This window comes from Harpegnathos saltator, unplaced genomic scaffold (assembly GCF_003227715.2).
Source record: "Harpegnathos saltator strain DR-91 unplaced genomic scaffold, Hsal_v8.6 scaffold213, whole genome shotgun sequence".
NCBI classification, from domain to species: Eukaryota; Metazoa; Arthropoda; class Insecta; order Hymenoptera; family Formicidae; genus Harpegnathos; species Harpegnathos saltator.
Window position 1 is genome coordinate 1210705 of NW_020229999.1, and position 24410 is coordinate 1235114.

At 46.9% G+C, this 24410-nt stretch overlaps 5 protein-coding genes across 8 annotated transcripts in view; 1 reads left to right on the forward strand and 4 right to left on the reverse strand.

The window, feature by feature from the left end:
* Window positions 1-16237, forward strand: part of LOC105192651 (transcription factor CP2-like protein 1) — a 27236-nt gene extending 10999 nt beyond the window's left edge. For 2 of the 3 annotated variants that reach the window (XM_019840152.2, XM_025298268.1), the window contains exons 6-12: window positions 622-766; window positions 1418-1654; window positions 2429-2677; window positions 2790-2866; window positions 12749-12950; window positions 13688-14138; window positions 14254-16237. In XM_019840152.2, the coding sequence (XP_019695711.1) occupies window positions 622-766; window positions 1418-1654; window positions 2429-2677; window positions 2790-2866; window positions 12749-12950; window positions 13688-14138; window positions 14254-14303 (1411 nt within the window). In that variant the 3' untranslated portion in view covers window positions 14304-16237. The remainder of the gene's footprint in view (window positions 1-621; window positions 767-1417; window positions 1655-2428; window positions 2678-2789; window positions 2867-12748; window positions 12951-13687; window positions 14139-14253) is intronic. The other variant, XM_019840153.2, reaches the window with a different exon arrangement.
* Window positions 16132-17563, reverse strand: LOC105192650 (uncharacterized). Its single transcript, XM_011156919.3, has 2 exons — window positions 16976-17563; window positions 16132-16739 (listed from the first exon to the last, which is right to left on the reverse strand). Exons 1-2 carry the CDS (start codon window positions 17232-17234, stop codon window positions 16636-16638), a joined length of 363 nt encoding a protein of 120 aa, XP_011155221.1. The 5' UTR covers window positions 17235-17563; the 3' UTR covers window positions 16132-16635.
* Window positions 17564-17858: 295 nt separating this feature from the next.
* On the reverse strand, window positions 17859-20278 carry LOC105192652 (uncharacterized). Of its 2 annotated transcripts, none has more exons than XM_011156926.3 (4): window positions 20209-20278; window positions 19485-19694; window positions 18655-19058; window positions 17859-18288 (listed from the first exon to the last, which is right to left on the reverse strand). In XM_011156926.3, exons 3-4 carry the CDS (start codon window positions 19055-19057, stop codon window positions 18203-18205), a joined length of 489 nt encoding a protein of 162 aa, XP_011155228.1. In that variant the 5' UTR covers window position 19058; window positions 19485-19694; window positions 20209-20278; the 3' UTR covers window positions 17859-18202. The 2 variants fall into 2 exon arrangements, with proteins under 2 accessions (XP_011155228.1, XP_011155227.1); XM_011156925.3 differs by having other exon boundaries at window positions 17860-18288; window positions 18655-19062.
* Window positions 20279-20357: 79 nt separating this feature from the next.
* LOC105192653 (uncharacterized) lies at window positions 20358-21506 on the reverse strand. Its single transcript, XM_011156927.3, has 3 exons — window positions 21228-21506; window positions 20547-21028; window positions 20358-20405 (listed from the first exon to the last, which is right to left on the reverse strand). Exons 2-3 carry the CDS (start codon window positions 21025-21027, stop codon window positions 20359-20361), a joined length of 528 nt encoding a protein of 175 aa, XP_011155229.1. The 5' UTR covers window position 21028; window positions 21228-21506; the 3' UTR covers window position 20358.
* A 218-nt stretch (window positions 21507-21724) lies between these two features.
* On the reverse strand, window positions 21725-24191 carry LOC105192654 (uncharacterized). The gene is made up of 3 exons (XM_011156928.2): window positions 23546-24191; window positions 22986-23414; window positions 21725-22569 (listed from the first exon to the last, which is right to left on the reverse strand). The coding sequence occupies exons 1-3, from the start codon at window positions 23733-23735 to the stop codon at window positions 21956-21958; spliced, it is 1233 nt and encodes a 410-aa protein (XP_011155230.1). The 5' UTR covers window positions 23736-24191; the 3' UTR covers window positions 21725-21955.
* Between the last annotated feature and the right edge of the window lie 219 nt (window positions 24192-24410).

Below are 24410 nucleotides of genomic sequence, written 5' to 3' on the forward strand. Positions count from 1 at the left end.
ATGATCATGAAGAGGATACGTAGCTGCTGAGACCGTGCAAAAGAACACGCGGAAGAGGCGTTGTCTGTGTCTGTGTCGCGTGTACGCTAAGTAAGTAGATGCGGTCGCTTCACGTTCGCCGTAGACACGTACGACGTGGCGCGGCTGCGGCCGCTTCTACTTGCAACGTGGCGCTCACAAAGCTCTGGTATGCTGCAAGCGTGAGATTTTGGAGAAATCATTTTATCACGCGCGAAGAAATTCGCGCATAAAATCCGCTCTGATTTTTCTCCCGAAATGTCGAAATTCGCAAGGATAACGCAAGAATCGGTGATTCGCGTATGTCGAAAAGTGATATCCTAGGAGGAGATCTAAATGCAGAATTGTACAACACGCGTTGAGATTTTCATTCAGAACATTCTCTCGCGTATCTCACGGTGTTTCGGAGCAAGGTACTTGCTCATTAAGTAAGATAGACGAAATGAACTTGGAGCGGTTGTTTCAACCTCTCGGAGGCTGACCGGTATCGACGACGAACACTTGCGGGTCCTCCATTGTTAGTCGAGGGAACACCTTTCGCGTATCATTCCGCCGGTGATTGATACAATTAATTGTATCACGCGAGGTTTCCTATATCTTTAGCTTTCAGTACGTCCTAGCTGCCGCTACCAGCATCGCCACCAAAGTTAACGAGGAAACGCTGACGTACCTGAACCAGGGACAGTCGTACGAGATCAAGCTGAAGAAATTGGGTGACTTGTCCGCCTATCGCGGCAAGATCCTGAAGGTACTTCGTCACACCTTTGAATGCAAACGATCGCTCGTTTGGACGCTTCTAATGTTTGGGTAGCGGCATCTTAAAAAACGCTTTGGTAGTTCCTCACGAGGTGAGCGAGCGAGCTCACGCCGGCGGTCGAATCACCGACGGGACTCACCGAATTAACTTCTCGTCGAGTTGAACTCTCTCTCTCTCTCTCTCTCTCTCTCTCTCTCTCTCTCTCTCTCTCTCTCTCTCTCTCTCTCTCTCTCTCTCTCTCTCTCTCTAGTTCAATGTCCGATCGATCCTCGATCGGGATTCGGTGTTCGGATTATTCTGCTCGTCCTGATTTCACTTGATCTTCGCGCAAAACTTCCGAGTAAACATCGCCCGCGAGCGGTGTCGCACGTGACTCGAGTGCTGATATCATAATAATTGTCGAGGCGTGTAACACGGCAAACGGTTGCATCCAGCTGCGGATATCCTTGCTGACTGCACTAATAACGCACACGGCCGAGACTCCGCTTCTCCTGCGGCGGTCTGCTGGCTGCTGGAGATGGCACGGGAATTACATCCACAATTGCATTAACACGAATTAACGCGATCGGCGTGAGCTCTCACGGGTGTCCACGACGTTCGAAAGATGTGAGTCGCCCAAACGGTGCTACAACGTCTCTGTAGGGACATCCGGGCTTTCTGTTCCAGTCGACGATACGTATTTGCTTCCACGAGCGACGGCTACAGTACACCGAGCGGGAGCAGATGCTGGCCTGGCAACGCGCTAGGCCGGGGGAGAGACTGCTCGAGGTCGACGTGCCCCTCAGCTACGGGATGGTAGACGTCTGCCAGCCGTCGCCGTCCAACAACAGCGTGGAATTTATGTGGGACCCCACGAAGGAAGTCGGCGTCTACATCAAAGTACGCATCTAGATCCCATTGACTCCCCTGATGGGCAGATTTTTTTTCCTCTCGCTGTCCTTAATAAATCGCGCAACCGGCCCGTCGCCGTCAGGAACAAGAAACCATCATAAAGAAACGTTCCTGTAGCCTGAGGCGAAAGCCTTGCCAATTGCGTGGCTCTGGGCGCTCTTGTTGATCTGGCCTTTAAATCTTTAAACTCTAAATATAGAATACACAGGCGTGTCCGGGGTCTTATGGAAAGAAAAAATTGTGAAGATTAGTCAGATCAAACAGAGAGAGGAAAAGTCAAGCACCATTTTGCAAAAATCGCGATAGTCATCAAGTTATTAATGATCGAAAATGACCGGAGTCTAGAGGCTCTTTTAATTGATAACTTGCAAATTTGCGTACGTAAATATTTGTAAAGTGGTAAAGGATTTTTTTGTCCAGAATTATCTAATCCACAATTATATGGCGGTTATTGTGTCTAGCGATAGATATGAATATATTGAACTTTGAGCCCTGAATTTTGAACCTGTCAAATATATATATTATATTCGATATATGTACATATATTCCACATTGAAAGTTGAAGTATCCATATTGAGAGGCCGAAATAATAAAAACGCCCAGAGTTAACCGCGTGTCTGAGCATCGGTATTTTTACCTTAGATCCCCTCGCCTGCAGATCTTTCGGAATAGATTTAGCGAGAAATACCGCGGCGATTCGATCATGCGCGCTGCCACGCTCTCGCGATTACTGCACAGACGCCCGTATTGTCCTCCGACTAGGTGAATTGCATCAGCACCGAGTTCACGCCGAAGAAGCACGGTGGCGAGAAAGGCGTGCCCTTTCGGATCCAAGTGGAGACCCGGCTGCCGGGAGGGCCGCGCTTGCACGCTGCCTCGTGTCAAGTGAAAGTTTTCAAATTGAAGGGAGCGGACCGCAAGCACAAGCAAGACCGCGATAAGATACTGAGACGTCCGCCTCACGAGCAAGACAAGTATCAGCCCAGCTACGATTGCACCGTTCTGTCCGATGTGAGTTTACGCGCGAAGGAGCGTGCCTCCGCCGCGCGATACGCGAAAATATTCAAATTCACCTCGATCTGGCGGCGCCTTCAATCTCTTCCCTATGATTTCTGTCGCGCAGATCCCCCTGGAGTCCTTGTCCCCGTCGAGTTTGGCCACGCAGAACGGAGGCAGCCCGTACGCACCGACGGATGCGATGTGAGTCGATTGTCATTATGCTTGTTATTATGTCAGTATCGCCATTGCGATTGTATCATATATCACGCGTCTCGCTGGCGCCTCCTCGTCTTTGCGCTCGGGGAATCGAGGAAGCAACGGAGAGAGAGAGAGAGAGAGAGAAACAACGTCGGTGTCAAACGCGTTGCGCATCGTCGTGCGAAAAGTTGCGGCAATCGGGAAGAGAGCGAGTCTTGTGCTCGAGCGGGAACCTTGAGGACACGACGACGGGCGGCGCGCTGCATACAAATCGCTCGATACAATCGCGGCGAACAGGTACGATCGAGGTAACACGCTCCATGTAATAATATTATTGCCGCTTCGTGTGTGTCGCTCGCGACTGTTATTCCGAAAGCGGTGATGCTCCGATTTCGAGCAAACTTGCTGAAAAGTTACAGGTTAGGATGGAAGATTATGAGAGGATTTTTGGCGACTCAAACGTTAAGTGGTTTTTTTGAACAATTTTAAGCTGAGCAGTATTTTTATCATATTTTAGAGATGTGCGAACTATTCGAATTCGAATCCGAATTCCTATGATTCGAATCCGAATAATTCGAAAATTTCGAATCGAAGATTCAATTACGAATAAAATATATTAACGTGCATTATATTTACACGCATCAGGTACAAAACGAGCCATCTGGGCCTGTATATTTGAACCCTTAACTTGTAATTAACTCAGCTTATAATTAATAACTTAATTACAAATTACTTTAAATATTTAAATATATATTTTACTGTAAGATGATATTACAATATCAATATCCCCTTTCATATTAAAATCTTCCATCATTATGTGCATGTTTAATAGTCATGTTAAATTTTTTAACGATTCGATTCGATTCGAACTCGAATGAAATTTCGTAGATTCGATTCGATTCGAATTCGAATTAAAAAAATGAGATTCGATTCGATTCGATTCGACATAAAAATTCTTGATTCGCACATCTCTATCATATTTTATATCATATCTTATATCTATTTTATGTCTACGATTCAAAGTTGACAAAGCGTAGTCAACAATCGCGTGCGTAGTGCTATTCACTGTACTAGTATGTGCATTCGTGCATTATGCATATTTGTGACAAGGGGAAGGCGGACGGAACGAAGGGTAGGCGGGCGAGGTGGGGAGAGGCGCGCGTAGCGCGCCCTGCTAAACTTGGAAGTTACGTATTAGATCAGATCATGCGTGCTGCACTGACCAAAAAAGTTTCGTAAATGCGTAAGTTGCAAGTGCGTTTAGCACGGCGCGTTACGTGCGCACCTCCTCTTACTTCCAATGTCTCCTTCCTGTCCGCGCCAGTATATTGAGTTGTAAAAAATCTTTTTGGAATTTTTTTTTTATTTTCGTTGCCGCCGATTGCGTTAATCATGTTTAAGTTTTAATGCGTGGACATAAAAAATATGATGAGAAAGTACTGATCAACTTAAAATTGTTTAAAAAAATCACTTAACGTTTGAGTCGCCAAAAATCCTCTCACAATCCATTCCATTTTAACTTGTAACGTAGCTTTTCACTAAGTTTGCTTGAAATCGGAGCACGGCCGCTTTCGGGAGTTTCCCCGCGCTCGATTCTGCGTTCGGCCGCGCCGCGAGTCAACGACACCCGCTGCGCGCGTCGGATGCGAAAACGGCGTCGTTGCATCACGCGCGGCGTCACACATATCCTTGATTAATGCAAAGCAACAAAGCGGATTACGCGGTCGGCCGGCGATAAGGCCTGTCTCGTGCATACACATTAAACTAATGAAATAACATTCGCGGTTCGGGTCGAGTTAAATATAGGCGTCAAGGTAAACGCGTAGGCGTGCGGATAATTACGGACGCTGCAGTCTCCCCGCTCGCGCTGATGAGCGCACTGTAATTAGCGGCGTCGCTCTGTCAGCGTTATGGATTACGTCTTCCTCGTGTCTGGCGTCTCGCACGTCGTCGTTAACCCTTCAATAGGCGCGTGCTCCGCGCGTGTACAATGTAATGCACCGTGCATCACTAGTCAAAGACACATTGTTTTCCGCGAAACGCACGGTCTGTTGTTTACGTTATACATATTTGCGAAGTAACCAATAGGGGCCAGACAGCGAAATTAAGATAAAAGTCGCAAGCTACTGAAGGCTTAATAGCGAAAAACGCCTAGACTGCACCTGTTTAATCATTTACACGGCTCTTCGCGTCGCCGGCGGTCTTATTCTCGGAGGAGCCGTTTGGTTCGTAAATTTCGTTCTTCCGCCTTTGGAACGAGTAAATGCCTGCTCGAGATATAACGGTATTTACACGGACAAGCGGATAGCGATCGAATCCGAGCCTTTTACGTCGCGGAGTCGACGAAACTCACGATCGCGCCCGGGCGTGAGACTGCGTTGGCAGGAGATTAGAGGGACCACGAGAGTGATCCATTACTTTTGTCCGAAGAAATACCGGTTTTATCATCTTCTCCATTGCCGTCGTCGTTGTTCCGTCGTCTCCGTTGACGCGACGACGGATGATCGATCGGCAGCGAGTTTATCTTCGAGGAGACGCGAGTACTCGAGATCGCGCGGCCGCCGAGCGACTCGTGCTTTACTATGCAAACAGCAACTAGCCGGTTCTGGATACGACGGGTTTCGGGCGCCCGCCTAACTGTATAATTAATCATCCGGCTTGTCAAACGATCCGCCGTCGCTGCCGCCGCCGCGCCGCCCGTCCCGTTCCTCCGAAAATAGCGACGCAACGGCCGCTGCAATTGCGCGCATAACCGCGCGCCTATCGAGACGCGATTACGCGCCCCGCGAGTATCCCGGCTTTTTGCTCCCGAGGCTGCGAAAATCGAAATTCCCAGCAACGAGTCGAATTCGACGCGCCTCGAGCCTCCGCGCGCTTCGTGCGCGTTTCGATTTCCGTTCACTCGCCGCGCAGTTGGCCGCGCGCGGTTGCGTCACTCGATCGACGGATACCTGTTCCTACGGTTATAAATAGCGAAACATTTCCGATATCACCTGGCCCGCCCTGTGTATCCTGCGATACATGTTTTTACTTTCTCGATCTATTTATGTTCGCGCGTGCAATGCGAATTATCGGCTGCCGCCGTCGCGACCTTCGCGGCGTTGCGCGTATGTGGCGGGAAGAAGGCTGTTTTCGCGGTGGGTTCTGAACCGCGAGAGCTGGACCACGCCGTGAAATCGAAAGACCCTCGACCTTCCGGCGACCGAAGATCAGGCGGACATCGCGGACTCGCGATTTCTCTTTCGCTCGGTCGAAGGGAGCTCGCAAAAAAAAGTGAGGTCACGTCATGCTCGTTTTGCCTGTGTGGAAAACGGCCTGACGAAGTCTGGGATGGAAAAGACCAGTCGGAGAGAAACATTGATTAAGGAGGCCGTATCTGTCGCTGAGTTCTTTTTCCTTCTTCTGCGCCGCCTGCGTTATCCTCTGAGCGTGGCTACGAGCGGGAGCGTCCCAGAAGATTTCGAAAACGCTGCTTGGCGGAGACGGAGTTCTCCCCCTTTGCACCTCTTTGCACCTCGTTCTCGTTAAGACGAAGAGAGGTATGGGGTCGTTCGATACGACGAAGATGCGGAAGCGAATTTGCTGCGTCGTAGCCCTCCCCGTGGCAGGGGGAGACAGGAGCCGAGGTGCACCCATTGAAATCCCTCTCTTCGGCTTCTCGCTTCGACACAATTTCCGAAAAATAATGCCCACGAGGAGAAAAACAAATAGCATCGCGGGTCCCTCCGCCAGAGGCACTGCGACGTTGCCGGATAGCCGATTTGCAGCTGGTGGGAGTCTGCTCTGATGGTGGTGGCGGCGATGGTCGCGGTAGAGGAGGTTGCTCGCCAGTGGTGGAGGATGGCAAGTGGGGGACGAAGGTAGACCGCGAGCATCGTCGCCGACAAACTGGCTCGAACTGGCGCAAGCCAGCATCCCGGTCGCCCAGCCGATGGCGACGTCTCGATGGAGGGGAAGTTGAAGAACATCGACGAGCTGAATTGAGAGAGAGAGAGAGAGAGAGAGAGAGAGAGAGAGAGAGAGAGAGAGAGAGAGAGAGGGAGAGAAAGAGCGATGAAGAGACAGAGAAAGAGAGCACACACGAGAGAGGCATGCCAAGAGAACGACACGGAGCATGTGGATAAATTCAGAACGCCATACACCGCGCGTCGCCGCGTTGCTCTCGCAAGTCTCTCGTAGATCCGGCGGAATTAATTCCCAGGCAGTTTCGGGTCGCAGCCAGGGCGCGATCGGCCGTGGCTGTGTCGTCGACGTTGCCATTCGACCGACGACGATATCCGCGAATCCCCGTGCGTCGGGATCGACGATCGTCGCCGACGCGCGGCCCATCGGCGAGCACGTGCGACGTGTAGACTCACGATTGAGCGAACCGGTCGCCGGCACTCTGCGCCGTCGCGCTTTCCTCAGCGGTGCCCGATGGCGGGTTCCGTTCAACGCGACCCTCGCCAAGCGCAATCCTGAAGCGACTTCGTCAGACATCGCTCGGGAGAGCGTCTGAGTCCTCGCGTGCCTCGCAAACCCGCAGCGGAACCGCAGCGGCAACCGAGACGAGCTTCCAGCGCAGCTTCTTCTCGGCGTAGTTCTTTTCGAGAGAGAGAGAGAGAGAGAGAGAGAGAGAGACTCATCTCCAGGACAACCTGCTCGTTCCTCGATAATCGCTCGAACGAAGGCAGACGAGCGAAACTGGTTCTCTCAGAGACCGCTTCGGAGTAACCGAGGGCGGTCTTGCGGGCGGCCTTTTGTACGTCGAAACTCAGGCATCCGTTGCGGAGAATCCGTGTGAAAAAATCGGCAACTCGCATGGCACGAATCGCGACGCTCGCTTGACCGACGCAACGAAAAGGAACGAGCGAGGTTGAGGAAAAGTGCGGAGTGCCCTGGAGTTATCGCGCGGCCGAGATAACCGAATTAGACGTGATCCGGTGTATTCCGGTGCGCGACGAGCATGTACCGGTGAGTTTGTCGACGCAGCCGACGAGTTGGCCGAGATTATCGGAGTCGAGCGACGCAACGCGCTCGGCGAGAGAGAGAGAGAGAGAGAGAGAGAGAGAGAGAGAGCGAAGGAGAGTGCAAACACATCAACCTCACACCGCTCGGTGAACATCGCTCGTCCGGCTCGCGCAGTTGACGAGGAGAGCTCCGGAGATCGCATAACGGATCCCGTAACGAGTATCGCGCCGCTTATTTCCGGGCAAGTAAGAAGAACTCGCGGCTTCCAGTGATTTGTTCCTCTCGCGATATTGAACTTGATGCGATCAATTAGCCATTAATCATGCAATAAAACGAGGCTGCTGCGGATCTCAAGGACGAGACGTCAGCCGTATGACGGATAGCTCATGACAGCTCGAGGCCGCGCCTAATCAGCACTACGTGTGTGATGCGCCCGACCCTCGCGGAGTGATCCTCCTCGTTCGCACAACGACGACAGCGATCTCCTCCTCGAAGCGCGACTGCGAGGTCAGCGGGTCGACACACCAGGAGCAAGCACCGTCTAGGAATGCCCTCGTCCGTCGCAGCCAGTCGGCTTCCGGCAGAGTGCCCGCGAGTCTCACACGCACCGTTGCTCGCGTCGATCGTCGCGCTGTCACGCGAGATCCTGCTCGGCCACGTGCTGCTCTCGCGACAGGATCATCTGGTCAGATGACGAGCGGCCCCGCCGCCAACAAGCTCACGCCGGGGCGGTTGAATTGAATCTTGTAGCCGGGACGTGTCGTGATCTTCCCGACAGTCGGCAGCGCGCGGAATCGTCCTGAAGGCACCGGAGCGGAGGTCAACGTCACCCCGCGAAGGACGGAAGAGGTCCAGCAGAGGCGAAGCGAATCGGAGGAGTTGGCGTTCCGAGGAGGGGCGAAGTTTCTCGGATCCGGAGACGTCAAGGAGAAGCTCGAGAAATCGCAGAAGCTCGGTCGTTCTCGTGCGAATCGGTCGGCGGTGCAGCAGCGTCTCTACGTGACTTTCGAGGAGGACACAAAGAGGAAAGTTGGACGGGCAGTCGCGACACGTCAAGTGCCAACGTGCGAAATTCATCGTGCGAGTCGCGGATGAATAAATTGTCGCCGCGACCGGGTTCCTTCTGTGATCGAAAAATACACTCGTCTCTCTCTCTCTCTCTCTCTCTCTCTCTCTCTCTCGGGGAATATTTATTATAACCTCAGAGAGCGGAGTACTTTCTGGAAGCGAAGGCTCGGCGAACACGTTGGGTGCATCGACGTGTTTTACGAGGCAACAAGAAATTGCGCGTTCTGCCACGCATATGGCATAGTAATTAGACTCGGCGCAAGGTGAAGGTACACGTGTACGCTCGGACACACGCACGGAGATAAACACTGCGGGCTCGACGGCGGCTCTCTCGCGGAGTCGCAAAGTTCACTCCGTCGCGGGCGCCGGAACGACTACACGGCGTGGAAAGCGAGTGAAAACCGGCTCAGCGCGCGCGCGCGCGCGCGCGCGCTCGACCGAAAATATCCTCCAGAAAACGCGGAGTGGAGCACGAGTGCACTCCTTTCTGCTCACGGGGCTCTGGGGATCCGCGAGTGATAATCGAGCGAGTGTGTTGTTTGCTCGCCAGCACGTGACGCGCTAGTTCGAGACGACGCGCCGCCCGATCACGCGACTCCGCTCCGATGATTTCGACTCGGCTGTTCACCGGCTGTGGCAAGTGACACTCTATCATCGCCAGACGAAGGTCAGATTTTTAAAAGAGAGAGACAGAGAGACAGAGAGAGAGAGAGAGAGAGAGAGAGAGCAGACAGACGGACGTCGTCGCGAGCGACTAGCAATATCCGGTTCACAGCAGACAAATGCAAGCCGACTGACTCGAACTGATCCTATCTGCTACCGAGCGAGCCAGAGCTGCGCTCATTACTCGTGTCCACCGAGCGGTTCGTTCAGTCATCGAGTGCCACGTACGCCAGCACAGCTGAGGACACGGCGCTTCGCGCGTGTTCTTCTTCCTGAAGATCCTCTTCAACATCGCGCGCGCGTGCGCGCGCGTATTCGCGCGATGAGGATTGCGAGTTGCCGCAGGGGTTGATCGACTGGCTCGACCGATCGCCAGGACGGATTCGAGAACGTCGCGACCACGACATCGACCACGAATGGATAGACAGGTGCTGCGAAATCAGCCGGACGTTCGAGCGTGCAAGTGTTCCACGTTTATGTACGAACGCGTGAAAAGTCGGAAGAAAGCCTTCAAGGAGAAAGAATAAGGATAAGCCTGCCTGAAAGTTGACACCGAGTGTGCTCGAAATGCCGCGGGTTTACTGGAACCTGAAGAGCCGCTGGTGCCTCAGACGGCCGCGGTACCCGCTCGACAAGCTGGTCGCGTGTCTCCTGGAGCACGAGGTCGTCGTGAGCGGTGGTCCGGCGCACGTGGAGATCGTGGCTCGCTTCGTTCACGCGTTGTCGGACCCACGAGGCAGGAGGGGACACTTCATGCGGGGAGGGCTGGTCAGTCTGACGATAAGAAATCGCCGGGACACGAAGAGAGTCGACGGGAGAGCCAAGCTCGTGGTTCGCGTGGGAGGAAATCCCGTGTAAGCAGACACCTTGAGACTTAACGACTTCCTCCGAGAGATATCGTTAACGGCTTCTCGACCGGCGATCGGAAAGATCGAAACTCGCGGGAGTTGGTCACGTTACAATCGCAGCGCGATGGCTTCGTATGTGAAGTATGAGATGTTACGCGATCGAATGCGGTTTTAAACACGCGCAGTCTTCGGGATTAACGGCTCATTCAAACGAATCCCCGGCTTGTCCCCTTCAGTCATCGGTTCTCGCTCCGATTGATAACATTGTGCCTAACATTGTGCTCGTGCCGCTTCCTCGCACGTGACGCGACCTCGCCGAGCGCGAGGAAAGAACTGCCGGAGAGAGATACGGGCTTTATCGAACGCGTATCATCGGCCCCAATCGCCAAGGTTGTCTCACGTGATGATACCGATTACTTGCGATAATGTGCGTCCGATGCAACTTTGTCCGTAGATAAGAGCTCGATTGCGAAGTGAATTTTCTCGCTTCGCCGCGTGACGTAAGCCGACGCGTCGGCCGCGTCGTTGTTTTGCAGCTCGGCTGCGGTGCGTTCACGATAGTTCAGCTATCGTCTGATCGTCATCCGTGCTTCTTCAGCACGACCCCGTCAAGCAGAGACACTCGATGTCTCCGTGACTTTCCATCTGCGATACGAATTTATTATCATAAGCAAAGTTATTCTCATACGGAGGCGCCGACTTTTATCGGAATTCACACGCCTGGCGCATAACTCGTCACTCCGTTCTCCGCAACATTTTTCAGCCTTCTTGTCTGCAACTGTCAATAATCGACGATTTATGCGCATTACGTCGATTACGAAGGTAGATATTCCTATGGCTCGCTGATGTTTCGCAACGCGTCGTCATTAAGTAAACGAATGGATACGCAAGCCGGAGTCCAAAGCGCGTCTTGACACCTCGGATAAATTTCCATACGACGAGACTCCTTCGAAGGAACACCTTCGTGCGGACACTTTTTGTTATCCAATGCGAGAATAATTGTTCCACCGTCAAACGTTTTTACTATAAGTAAATTCAGCCCTGATAGTCGAAACCTTGGTGTATCAAATATATCGTATCATCGTCCTATTTAACATCTGAGAAAAGTTTTAACCGTCGGTCATTGTTCGTTGAAGTCATTAGCATAGAAGTTGAAGAGACGAGAAGAATGTAATGTTTCAGATGACGATAATTGTTCGCCTTTTGGCTAAGTCAAAAAGAGGCCGGGACCGCTCAGCAATGAGCGCGGGGCTCGACTGAAAGGAAGACACAGCCCTTTTGAGTTTCGCGGGATCGTTCCCTTTTATTTCCTCCTCGTGGGCGATGTTCGTCGAGATTCTGGAAGGACGATACTCGCTGGTCGGAGCGCGAGCACCTCCCGAACCCGCGATCCCAATTTTGTTAACAAAAAAACAAGTTGAAACGCTGACAATTTGGACGAAAATTAAGTTTGTACGTGGCACGTCCAGTCGAAGTATCAGCTTGCCAGTTGAGGCCGCAACCGAGTCTCCGTACGCGAAGACTCGACGCGGAGCGGTCGAGCAGCTGATTAGAGAAAAAACGGTGCGGAACGAAGCGAAATTGATACTTGCAGTCGGTCTCGTGCGAATTCGAGATCTGATCGGAATGAGGAACCGAGAGCGGTTCGTAACTTCGATGTTACATTTAATTTTTGTTTCTCTTTGCTCGGAGATGGGACGTTGCCCGTTGTCGATTTAAAACTTTGCCAGGTTATCGGCGGTCAGATGCTGACAAATCGTGACAATAACAACGGGGGTGTGTCCCGTCGCCGAACAAGCACGGCGTGATCACGCGCTAATCACGCAGAATATCTCGTTCTGTCGAGAATCCTCGATTCCGTCGAAACAAAGCGCCACGACGACGGATCGCAAACAATAATTGCACTCGCGATATTATCTCGGAAGCCTCGTTGAATTATTCTTTAGTTGAACGAAGGAAGTAAAAAAGAAGCAAAATGTAAACATCTGCAATCACTTAAGGGAGATTATTTATTCAAGACGCACGCTGAAGACGCAGAATCGGACGTTGGGTTAGGTGAGCGAGAAAATCACCGTGTGAGAACGCAATTAAAGAGAGCTAACGAGTGTTATTGTATTGTGACGTGTGACTCTGCAATATCATTCGAATAAACGAAGCCGGTACTGAAAAGGACGTTAATTCAATGTTTATCCGTTACATCGCGGCCGTTTCATTTCATCTTCTCTCGCAATGTAACAATCCTCAATCCTTCCCTTCCTTCTCCTCGTTTCCGTTCCTCCTCTGTTTCTCCGCTTTGCAATGCACTCTGAGAAGAATGCTCGATGGCTAATGCGCACCTGGGCCTCTTTCTCTTCAGATCGCCGCAAACACGCGCAACTATCGGCGGTATGGTACCGATGGTCCCCGCTTCGGACGCCGTGAAGGAAAACGCAAGCACGGCTCCGGCCCTGCCATCGCCCGCTGCCATTCTGCCGGATCAACCTTGCATCGAGGCCGAGGTTGGTTTGGCCACACGCAAAGCCACTTCTCCGCAACAGCTACTCGAGACCATAAAAACGGTAAAGACCCTTTCTGTTAAGTAAGAAATAAGCCGAACCTCTCGCAATCGCTCGTTCTCCACTTCTTCTCAGTCGCCTCTTACGTCGCGTCTCTTGTATCGACGCGAAGAAAAATCGATCAATAGGACGAGAGAGAGAGAGAGAAAGAGAGAGTGAGAGAGAGAGAGAGAGAGAGAGAGAGAGGGAGAGAGAGAAACAAGAGTCGTTCTTTGAATGAAGAAATATTTATATCTTGGAAAAATCACTCATACGAAGTTGACAACGTGAGATCCTTGCGATAGATATGTGTTGTTAGCAACCGGTAATCTGTCGATCCAGACGGAACGAACGAACGGTTTAGGTAATTTTGATAAAGACAAGATGACATTGAAATATGAGTTGTGAGCGTATATTTACCGGTGCGTGATATGGCAAGTAAGATTACGCGGCGACAAAAGCAAAAGTACAGAAAACAAAATAGAATAATCGGAAGGACACAGTCAGGAGTCGCGTGGCTAGCGAAGTAATCGATGGACTTGCAGAATGCAAGTGCGAACGAGGTAAATTAATTACGCATTATATATTTATATTAAGATGCTTCCGTTTGGTTGACCCGTTGCGAGTTAAAAAGAAGTAACGTGCGACTTGTGTTCGGTCTTGCGTTCGAAAGCGAGCCGAGAAGACTCGCAATCTTACAACGCTCGTCGAATACGCATTTCATCCACTCGCGCTTTGACTGGATTTTCTCAATCTCGCAGAGCACCCCGTGCCACGCCGAGCTGCCCCCAGATGCGAACGCTACGCAGACAACAGCGTGGCTGCGCGCCAGTCGTTTCAACGCATTCGAGTCGACCTTCGCGAGCTTCTCCGCCTCGGACATCCTTCGCCTGTCCCGCGAGGATCTCATCCAGATCTGCGGAGTGGCCGACGGCATCCGGCTGTTCAATACACTGCACTCGAAGGCGCCGACACCGAAGCTGACTCTCTATTTTTCCCTGGAAGGCACCGGCTCTCTCTGGCGAGTCGCCTACTTGGATAATCTGACGAGTGCCGCGCTCACCAGCAAGCTGCTCAGCACTCTCAGCCTGCCGGCCGACCGACTGCATTCGATCCTGTTTTTGGGGCCGCAGGGGATACACGTGTTGGTGACCGACGAGCTGGTGGCGAACATGAAGGACGAGAGTATGTACCTCGTCGAGACAGTCAAAGGTAAACACGCGCTTCTCCGCTTGCGATTTCGATGGAAAACCGGTTATTACGAAATGATTGTTACATCAGTCTGGCTTTATGTGTGTGTGTGTGCGCGCGTGTGCGATTCTTTCAGATCCCGCCAGTGAACGCTACAAATTGCTGATCAAGTCGAAGACGATTTGAAAGGTTTGCCTATTTGTGCGTATTGAGGCCTGGTTTTATTAACGTGTGAGACAACGTCGCGTGCGAGGCGACAGCTGGAGTTACGCAAAGTGCAGAAACATCTGTGCCCGACGAATACGAACGGCGGAGAGGATCGTCACGATGCAAGTGTAAAAGGTTCCAAGAAAGATTGCGATTGGCAGACCAATTGGAATTTCAACGTGATTGATCATTTGTTAACATTTGTATTTGTAGCAAACGTGTCCGAATGTAAAAGCGAATCGTCGCTCGGAACGGTGTCAACGCCGATGATTGTAACATAATTGAAGCATATTCACTTATATGTACGCAGGTTTGCCCCGATATCCTTGTCATTCTCCTTTAGATACGTTTTCTAGATTAATAATTATGAGAATATTATTATTGCGTTATTGTACATTGCGCACAGTTCACAGTGCAGCGCACGACTACGCGCGAGGTTTCTAATTCCGCCGGTGAGAAAAACCGCCGAAGATGTCTGTACTGTTTTTTCGGCAATTCTGTAAATATATGTAATTATACATGTTGTTACGCCCGTCTGAAGCGTATCGCTTCAGCAATTGCGCGTGTGTGGGATCGCGCGTAATCACGTGGCGGCCGAATATTCTGAGATTGCGGAATGATATTTGTGTTCGCAGCATTTAGAAGCGGATCCTTCAGACGAACGCGAAGTTGTAGAATACTCGCGAGATTCTTATCGTGATTTGTAGGTCGCACACGATTGAGCTAGGGTTAGAATTAGATTGACGGCAAAAATTTTTCGAAGACATGTTTAATACGTGTGAGCGGAGAACGGAGTCGGCGAATAAACGAAGGGATAAAGAGATTACATAGAGATCGAGCACGATTATGCGTCGCTCATTTAGTACAATTTACGAAAACGTCTCGTTTTCGACATACGTGCCACATTAAAAGTAAGAAGTGTAGGACTGTAGTCGCGAGTGTATATAGTTAATGTTATGACTACTTGTTGCTTTCATCATCCTCGTCCGCGTTATTCTTTCGTTTCCGTAAATCTTTAACGTGTTTACAATTTATCGCGAGCAAAGTGATATCGATTGACGCTGTTAGCGCGGAGGATCGAGAACTACCGTCAAGTTTTGCAGTGTAAAATTTTCGCGCGAGAAGAAGACATGTTGTTGAGAGAGTGCCTTAATTAATTAACGTGCCAATAGTAACATATTTACTCGCATAAGTGCTCGAGCAGGTGTAGCTAATTGAGCAAGAAAGAAGTATTTTATCACTTTTGCAGCGCGAATACACTACGATAGAGGAAAAATAGGTAGTAGATGTTCGGTTCTTTTTTTTTATACTAATACATTTGAAATCCCGCGATTTTAGAAATTTCACGAAACGCGAGACTTGAATCTGTAATTTTTTATTATTATTTTAATGTTTATTTTATACACGAAAGTGCCAATGCAAGTTATCATGTAGCACGCTATCGCCTGTTAATTAGTGCGTTAAGAAATCGCCGAGGAAGATGGTTGTTTGTTTCGTTGTAAGGGGTGTGGAGTTACTAACGCAATTTAGATATGACAAAGAGTACCACGAATAACAATCAATTAGTTAACGAACATAATCACTTTCTTTTTTATTGTTACGAACTTTTGCGCGCCTGCGAACTGCGGCGCGTTGGAAATGCTCACTGCGACTTAATCGCACGATATCGACTACGTAGAATTCGTCGTACATGCATACCGCGGTACCTCGATTATGCGAATAAGTGTAAATCTTAAGTATGTTATTTTATAAAATACAGTCTATTTTTCTGTTATAATTTAAAGATTGGAGAATACGCACGTTGATACTTGGAAAGCCATAATGAGTGTATGCCCGGTATGTTAATTGTTATACACCTCATACGAGTGTTTCCGTCGGGATGAAATGGCACAATAAATACTTCTTGCTGCCCAGTCCTTATTATTTCTTGTGTGCGTTGTGCGCACGGGTCCTGTTGTCCTTCAACTACGCTTAGTTTGTCGAAAGGAAGCGGGATAGGTCGAATTGCAGATCGAAATATTTTCATCCATCAGCTATTTGCGCATTCAAGAAAAAAGATCAATATTTTATTCGTATCAACATATGTATTTGAGGGAAAAGAAATATGTAGATCACAAGAAATATGGAGTATTTTTAATTTTTTGGCTACCTGTTAAGTGTCTGAAAGTCTATTCATGAACTCGACTGTGAACATCGCACTCAAATTTATTATAAAAATTCATTGGATTTCATTCACAAATTTCTCTTCCTACATTAAAATGTACGGACGGTTGTGCTTCGTGATCGCGTTGATCACGGGTCGTGCAAAACGTTAATTCCTCTTCTTTTTCGCTTTCTGTTCCTTGAGCCGTCTTTTCGCCTCTTTGCGATTCTCTCGTTCCTTCATGCCCTTGTACAACTTGCGAGTGACGAGAACTGCGGAAAAAATAAGAAACAGCACGATATCGTGATCAAATTATCGCAAAAGAATATCACTCAATAAAATTCTCGATTTTCCGCACTGGAAGTGAAAAGGCAACGATGATTCGAAGACATCTAATGACTACGAGAGATTAATTAACCGGTGTGTTATTGAGAAATTATTGCTAACGGATGCACCATCGGCTTTATTGAGGTGCTCATAAAATTCGTTAGTGCAAGAAACATCGTACCTAGTAAGAGGGCCACAATTACTACTGCGAAGATAAACAGCATGTAAGACTGGTACGGGACGAGCCACGTGGGCAACATCGAGTCGCCAGTCAATTTGCGAGTAGACTTCGTCAGCACGTCGAAAGCGCCCTTCTGGAAGTCCTGCTTCTCCTCATCGGTCAGCTGCTCATACTTTTCGAATATCTGCGACAGTTTCTCCTTCACGTCCTCCGGCAGCGGCTCATTCTGCCCCGTCGGGTCCACAAAATTCTCGTCCATATCGAACGGAACGGGTAGATGCGAGCGCAAAGAACCAGAGATCCACGCGAACTCGGGTCAAAAGTTGGACTGGACGGATAAGGACGCGCCGATTCACAAGTCGAGTGGGTTTGATTAGATAAAGAACGGCGGTGGCACGGTGGGCTATGATGCAAGTGACATCGACGAGCCGATTGCACACTCGGCGAATTTTACAAGCACGAAACAGCGCGCACGCGACAAGGAAGGAGCGTCGCTTCGCGAATTTAATGAATGCAACGATTACGTGTTGTACGGTTTCTCGCGGTCTCGACGCAGCGGAAAGAAGTTGTCAAACTGATTGATATCGCGAGCGCGTTGGTGTGTTTAAAGGCGGATTGTCAAGGACTTTTGTGTATTACGGTCGAATTAATCGACGATGTACTCAATATTTGCGGAAACTGAACAAACAGCACATGCGTCGCTGCGCTGTGTGAACGGTAACAAGAAAGCAAGTGTTGAAATTGTCCTCTTAAACGACGAAACATCGATATTTTATGGAAAATTAATAAGTGCAAGCGCTTCCGCAATAATTAATTCGCATGCAGCGTTCAAATGTTTTAAGAGATTCAATGAATCTCTTAAAACAAAGCAAAATAAATGTGCAAATAATAGCGGTAATATATGCCGATGGTAATTTAATAATAATTAAATATATGTGCTACGCAGAAATATTGATCACTCGCCAGACAACGCAAATTTCTAGAAAATGTCTCTCAACGGTGTCTAAAGAAAAATAGAATGTCTTTCGGATATATCTAAAATATCTTTTAGAAGTTTGTGCTGTCTGCGTTTCTACGATCACACAAAGTCATTGAAAAAGTATCATACAAATTCTGTCGCAAATCTACATCGTAAAAGTAGACGATCATAAGCGTTTGTCGTATACTTGATAAAAATGAATATATGTTACTATAAACCATATCATAGTATACTTGAAATCGTAACTTCTACTCTACTTGTGGCGCATTTATTCTCCTGTTTCTTTCGAGACGTACAGCGATTTTACATCCTGTTTGATATCCTATAAAAAGTCCTGTGAATAAACAAAGAAATCGTCGATAAGACAATTTGTTTTAAAACAATCTGCTTTTCTTCTTTCATTTTTGTTACGTTGTATTGAGATATAGTGGATGGATACAGGATGGATGAGTGTATGATTTAACGTATCCTATAGAGTTTTCGATTAAAGTGGCTTTGGAGCAATTGAAGGCGTCACAAATTCTACAATAGGCTAAACGGTATTAATTATTCCGATTGATCGATACAAACTCGCCTCGAAAATATTATTGATTTCAGTGCTCGAGTGCAATAATTTAAGGAAGATTCGTGTCGGACAGATGTAACGTTAGATGCCGTGTTATGAAAATTATTGGAAAATATTTGAAGCAGACGTACTCACCAAATAAAAAGGCAGCTAATATATAGACTGCATTATTTATGATTTCATTTATAAAGGCAGTGCGCCATGGCATCATTGATATTTTCATCTTAAGATATAATGAGTCTGTTATAATTTCTATTAACTGCACATTCAGTCTCTTTTGCATTTTGACGTGAACCTGCGGTAGGTCTTCGAGTACTTTATTGAGCTCATAAAGACCCTTCTTAAGTATTTTACTGATGTTAGAAGGTACGTCTATGTTATCATGCATATCATCAAGTGTGTCGTTGAGTCGTACAACCCAACCTCTTTGCGCTTTCCAGGCATTAAGATCCTTTGGTACGTACTTTGCATCTCTTATTTGTGAGATTAACACGTACGTTAGCAGAGAAAACAGACTAAACTGAAGTATGAGGTGCATCCTAGCTGAATAAAATAATAATAACAATAATTAGAATAATGACACAATGAGACTTTACGACATACGTACTATTTGACATAATAATGACTTGATGACACAACACGTGAAATTATTCAAATGTAACGTTTTTCTCGCGAAACGTCAGGAAGATATCTCAGTAAAATTATATCTCGGTGGAAAATTCAATCTCGGCAAAATTTCTTATTCTTATTCTTCACGAAGCCGTTTCTCCACGTTTCTTCAGCTTTGGCAAGTTTTCGGTCATATAATGTTAATATTGATAATAATTTTAACGTGTATATAAACTCAAGTGTTAGCTCGGAAGTAACGTACACGGGAACGATACTGTTTTTTTTCTATTCAGCCGTAGTTGAACAATTAAATGTAATGATTTAAGATATTGTCGCAGTTTCGATAAGTTTCATACCTGTGAGTGAAGTTTACATGTAAAATGACGAGATTGATCGTCTCCTAGGAGGTTCTGTAGAATGTGAACTTGCTAAATCCTTTGCCGGAAAACAAAAATCAGCTTTGACGGGAAGCTAATCGCTATAAACAAGATATTTGCTGGCTGATTCGACTGACTGTGTTTATTGTTATGAAATGAAAAGATGTACACACAACTGCCACCTTGATCCTATGAGTTTGTAATATAATGTCAGCTATCGTTTGAATCATCGATGGATATTTCGATGTAATTGTTTTATTGTTAATTAAATATTAAAATTGATGAAACATTGACAGAATTCTACAGAAATTACCGATAAAATTCCATTATAGAAATTATTTGTACTTTTATTCGATTTATTTAACTGATAATTTACTAAAACTTTATAAAAACGGTATATTTCAAATTAATTTCTTTAATAACTAATGCTTCTTAAAATGTTTTCCGACTGAATCTTCTAATCAATAATTTTGTCAAAGATTAATTACAAAATTAATTACAAAAGTAGATCTGTTGGAAATTTAAGAAAGTGAAAAATTTTTTACTTTATTAAATAATTAAATAGAATTTATTCGGGTTTTTCGGGAATATAAAGTACAGCACTATTGCAGATGTAAAAATCTATTGAATTAATAAAGCTATATACAATTACATATATTTTCAAATTTTACAGTTAAAATTAAATAATTATATATGAATTGACCTCCAAATATTAAGAATTAGAGGTTGCAGAGAATGTATTTATCATGTGGTTCTCTTCTCTTTGATTGTCGTCTTCTTTCCTTTAACATGGCTTACTTCTTGTTTCTTCTATTTTTAAATATTTAATTAAGGCTAATTAAAGCTGATTTATTCATTCATTTTTACAGAAGTAGCCACATATAAATCCCATGGTGATTCCTGTTATGACAATATAAACAATGAAATAACACATTAATAAGTTTCTTTTCATTATGACGTGCCGAAATATCACAGTTATGATATGCAATACAATCGCCAGAATCTCATTCGACAGAATATAATTATTTTAACGATAATTACCTGATATGTTGAAAGCTAACATTAACATGAAAACATTTTTTTCTATTAAATCCAGCAGGAGATAGTCGTGCCATTTTTTCATTATTTCTGTAACCTCGTTCAACATAAAATCATCTGTCATTATTAACAGTTTCTTCAACATAAGATGCATGTCTCTAACGTTTGCTATCCATAGACTTTTTAAAAAATCTGTAAGTTCTGGGTGTTCCCTCGTCAGTTTTAAATTCAGGAATTCCTGTTGAAGGAGCTCCTCAATCGCCTTATTATTGGTTATTAAAAAGCCCGAGTCCGAGATGTTGTCATCCCTGTCAAAGTCAAAGTCAAAGTCAAAACTACTCTCCGTCTCATTTGATTTATTCTGCCGATAAATCTTGTTCTTAATGTAGTCGGTTAACTCTTCATCTTTCTTCAAGTTGTCTTCCGTGAGCGTGAAGATTATCATGAAGACTGTCATGGCAAACATTATGACCATCCTCCACATGCTGATTAAACGTAACAAATATTAACAAATGTTTGTAAGAATAAGGAAAATGAGAAGAAACGAACGCACATGTTGATGTTACTCAGAACAATTTCGAAGACAATCTCAAAGCTGCATATGTACATTTGTATGACTCCGCTGTATCTCTTTGAACGATTTTCACCGCGAGAATCGAGGAAAGACTCGAAGAAATTTCTTACCTGAGACTGTATGTTTCGTTGTAAGTTTTATTATTTATTAAAACGAGATTTCGGCTAAAAGACGATGCTTCCTTGTTGCGATCCTTCCTGAATACGTGAACCAGGAGCTGATGTCGAAGCAGCTGCAGAAGGAGCTCCGGATGACGAAGAGCTTTCTGTATCGGCTGGTGTTGGCCGATGTTGAAATTGGTCGTCCGCGATATTGCGCGGACGGATGTTGGTTGTCCGATACGTGTGGCTGTCTAATTTGGACTACGAAGTAAGACAGCTCTCACGAAGTCATACGATCTGTGATATTTACATGTTTTGCATCGTGTAAACAGACACGTGTGAAATACATTTTAAACACAGGACTGAGACTAAATGTCCTGCGATCGATTAACGACCAATGGGAAACTGAGATAACGAAGCAAGCGAGAGTAATCACGAGCGACAAAAACGTTTCAGTAACAATTTAGTGGGCGCTGTAGAAAAATCGAAGACTGCAAAAATGATCGTAGTTTTATTGCATTTTAAGCAAACATTGCACAAAATCAATCTTGATAATACAACAATGCAAATTACAAAAATGATATTACAAAAATATAAATAATATACATGATATTACAAAAAATGTAAATAAACAAATGATTACAGACTTCGGTGATGAGAACAGACCTCGGTGGTCTGCGCGAAACAAAAATGTGTATATAATGTCGAAACGAAAGCGACGAGCTTTTCGTTCTGCCTCATCGCGCATCCGAGCGGGAAGATGTCGGGCGCGCTCTGGCTTTATCGACCTTTTGCTTGCGACAAAATTCACGAAGGCTGATGCGTTTTTTATCTCGACCGCTGGTCTCGAACTCGACATCCGTCTCGTCGATCTGATCGTACACGTCGGCACTTCGTTTCTGCACAGATCTCGTCGCCGGCGCCCTCCTTCGTTTCCGCGCGTTTCTTCCGCGCTCGCGTTCGATTTCCAGCTCGTTTCGCCGTTCGACGTTCTCCCCTTCGGAGTCGTTTTCCCGCTCAGAATCGCTGCAAGGTTCCCACCTGCGCGAGACCGCGTCGCTACGTTCGCGTACGCGCTTCATTCCTCGAGGTATTGGGTCGATTCTTCGCCGCAGACGGCTGACATCGGGAAGACCTCGCGCGGAGTCCGTCAGCTCGACCGGCGTTCGCGCGGACGGCGGCGCTAAGTATTGCGATACCTCGTCGCGAAATTTCTCGACGAACTCGTCCCAGAGCAAATCGCTCGTCGCTGTGGGGAATCGCAAGCGAAAGGTGAAATTCTTCGGTCTCTGTTCCGGGCTTTTCTTGCGCTTCGGTGGAGCGGAGTATGTCCTTATGTCTCTCTCACAGTCTGAAAGAACAATTCGTGTATTATACGTTTTCATGAGCGGAATGAGAAAACGGTAATGGGGTAATTTGATGTAATTACGGACGAGCTTTTCTCTCGGTCTTTATCCGATTGATAAAAACAACGTTGAGGAAAGTAGCTAATTTGAGAAACGATAATTAAAGAACAACGTTAGGAGACTCTTTACGTCATGTTTCATAAACATGAAACCAGATTTTAAGATGTCGACGTTTAATTGATTGTACCGCGTGTCACATGGAAGAGTGACACGACTTAAAAATAGTAATTACTCTCGGCTGCAAAAGAAATGATGAGGTAAATTAAAATTAATTATGTATCAATTGGAATCTCGCTTTTCCATGTGACGCGTGACGTACGACAGTTTTTTTCTTTTTCTATTTTGCACGGGAAATACGCACGGAATATCGGCATATCATCGTCCTTCTCCTTTTCCTCCTCTTCTGGAATAAAGTCTCGCGTTCTCGACAATTGCAGATTTGAAACTGGCAGCAACTTTTTGTGCTGCACGATATTGTCCTTCGCCGGAATTAAACGTAATCTTCGAGAAGATTGAAGAATCGGCGACTCGACCTGGGACTCGTACACAATCGGCTCGTGTCGAACTTTCTCCGGGGAGGCTGGATCCTCGAATAAATTGCAACATGCAACAGGAGCATCATCATAACGTTCCTCATGAATGTTCCTCGAACTGGATCTTGATAAATCTGTCAAAGTTTCCTTGACTAAGGTTCCCTCCGATTTAGTCTCCCATTCGCTGTCAGTGTCCGTCAGTTGACCGCGTCCGTCTACTCGCCTTTTCTTGACGGTTTTAGTCCTCTTGCGCTTTTCTATTATATTGAATGTGACGGTGTCACAAATTAAAATAAAATAAAATAAAATTAGTTTTGCCAATTGGAGATTCCCGCGAGAATATCGCGGTAACGATTTAAGTTAATTAATCTGTCAATTAATCTGTCACCTGATATCTTCGACCGCGGTCTCTTTCTGATCTCCGCTGCGCTCGAGGAGGAACCTGTGTCGATCCTGGACAAGGATAAACTGTAATGTCTCACCGGTACATTTCTGTACGGCGTGCTACTCTTGTAGTGATAAGTAGCGGCGCGTTTGCGTCCTTGCGTTTTCTCGGGTGTGCGAAACGTTTGAGACATGTCACTTGCTCATACCGAACACCCGTTCGCACCGAATTATTCACATTCAGCAGCCCGAGATCTAACTCGTGCGATTGAAACTCTCATTCGCAACATCAGTCCTGCTCGGCCGAGCAGAATCTACTGTAGCCGCGACACGCAACATGTCGAAGCGCGGCGACGTGCGTTTGAGAACAGATGAAAGTCGCGACGGCGTCAAGCGGCATAAGACAATTGAACGCGTATACAGATAGTTTACTTCGACTCCTGGGCGTTGACTGGAACCTTCGCGGTAAATACACCACGCTCGTAGACAACTTGTGTGCAAGAAGCCGTGACAACGGTCTCCTTCAATCTTTTTTTCTATCGGATTGTAGGAAATCGCGACTAGAGTCGTCGGACAGTTAGCTGGCTGATCGTTGACTCAAAATATTTAACTCGCCGAGCAGTCCGGGCGAGGAAACTAACGTACGTATTCTATTGTGAACGTTTCTCGGAACTCATTTATCAAGAATCTCCCGTTTCGCTCGTGCGCAGAATGTATCGGACCTACTTCTGACGTGAATAAACAAATAATGTTTCGCCGCAAGCGTAAGGTTCAAGCGCGTAACGTAGCGCGCTGAGTAGTGCGCGATACATCGATAATCGCGGCAAGTTCAGGTCGTTACGGAACGCTGAACGGCGCGTCGCTTCGTA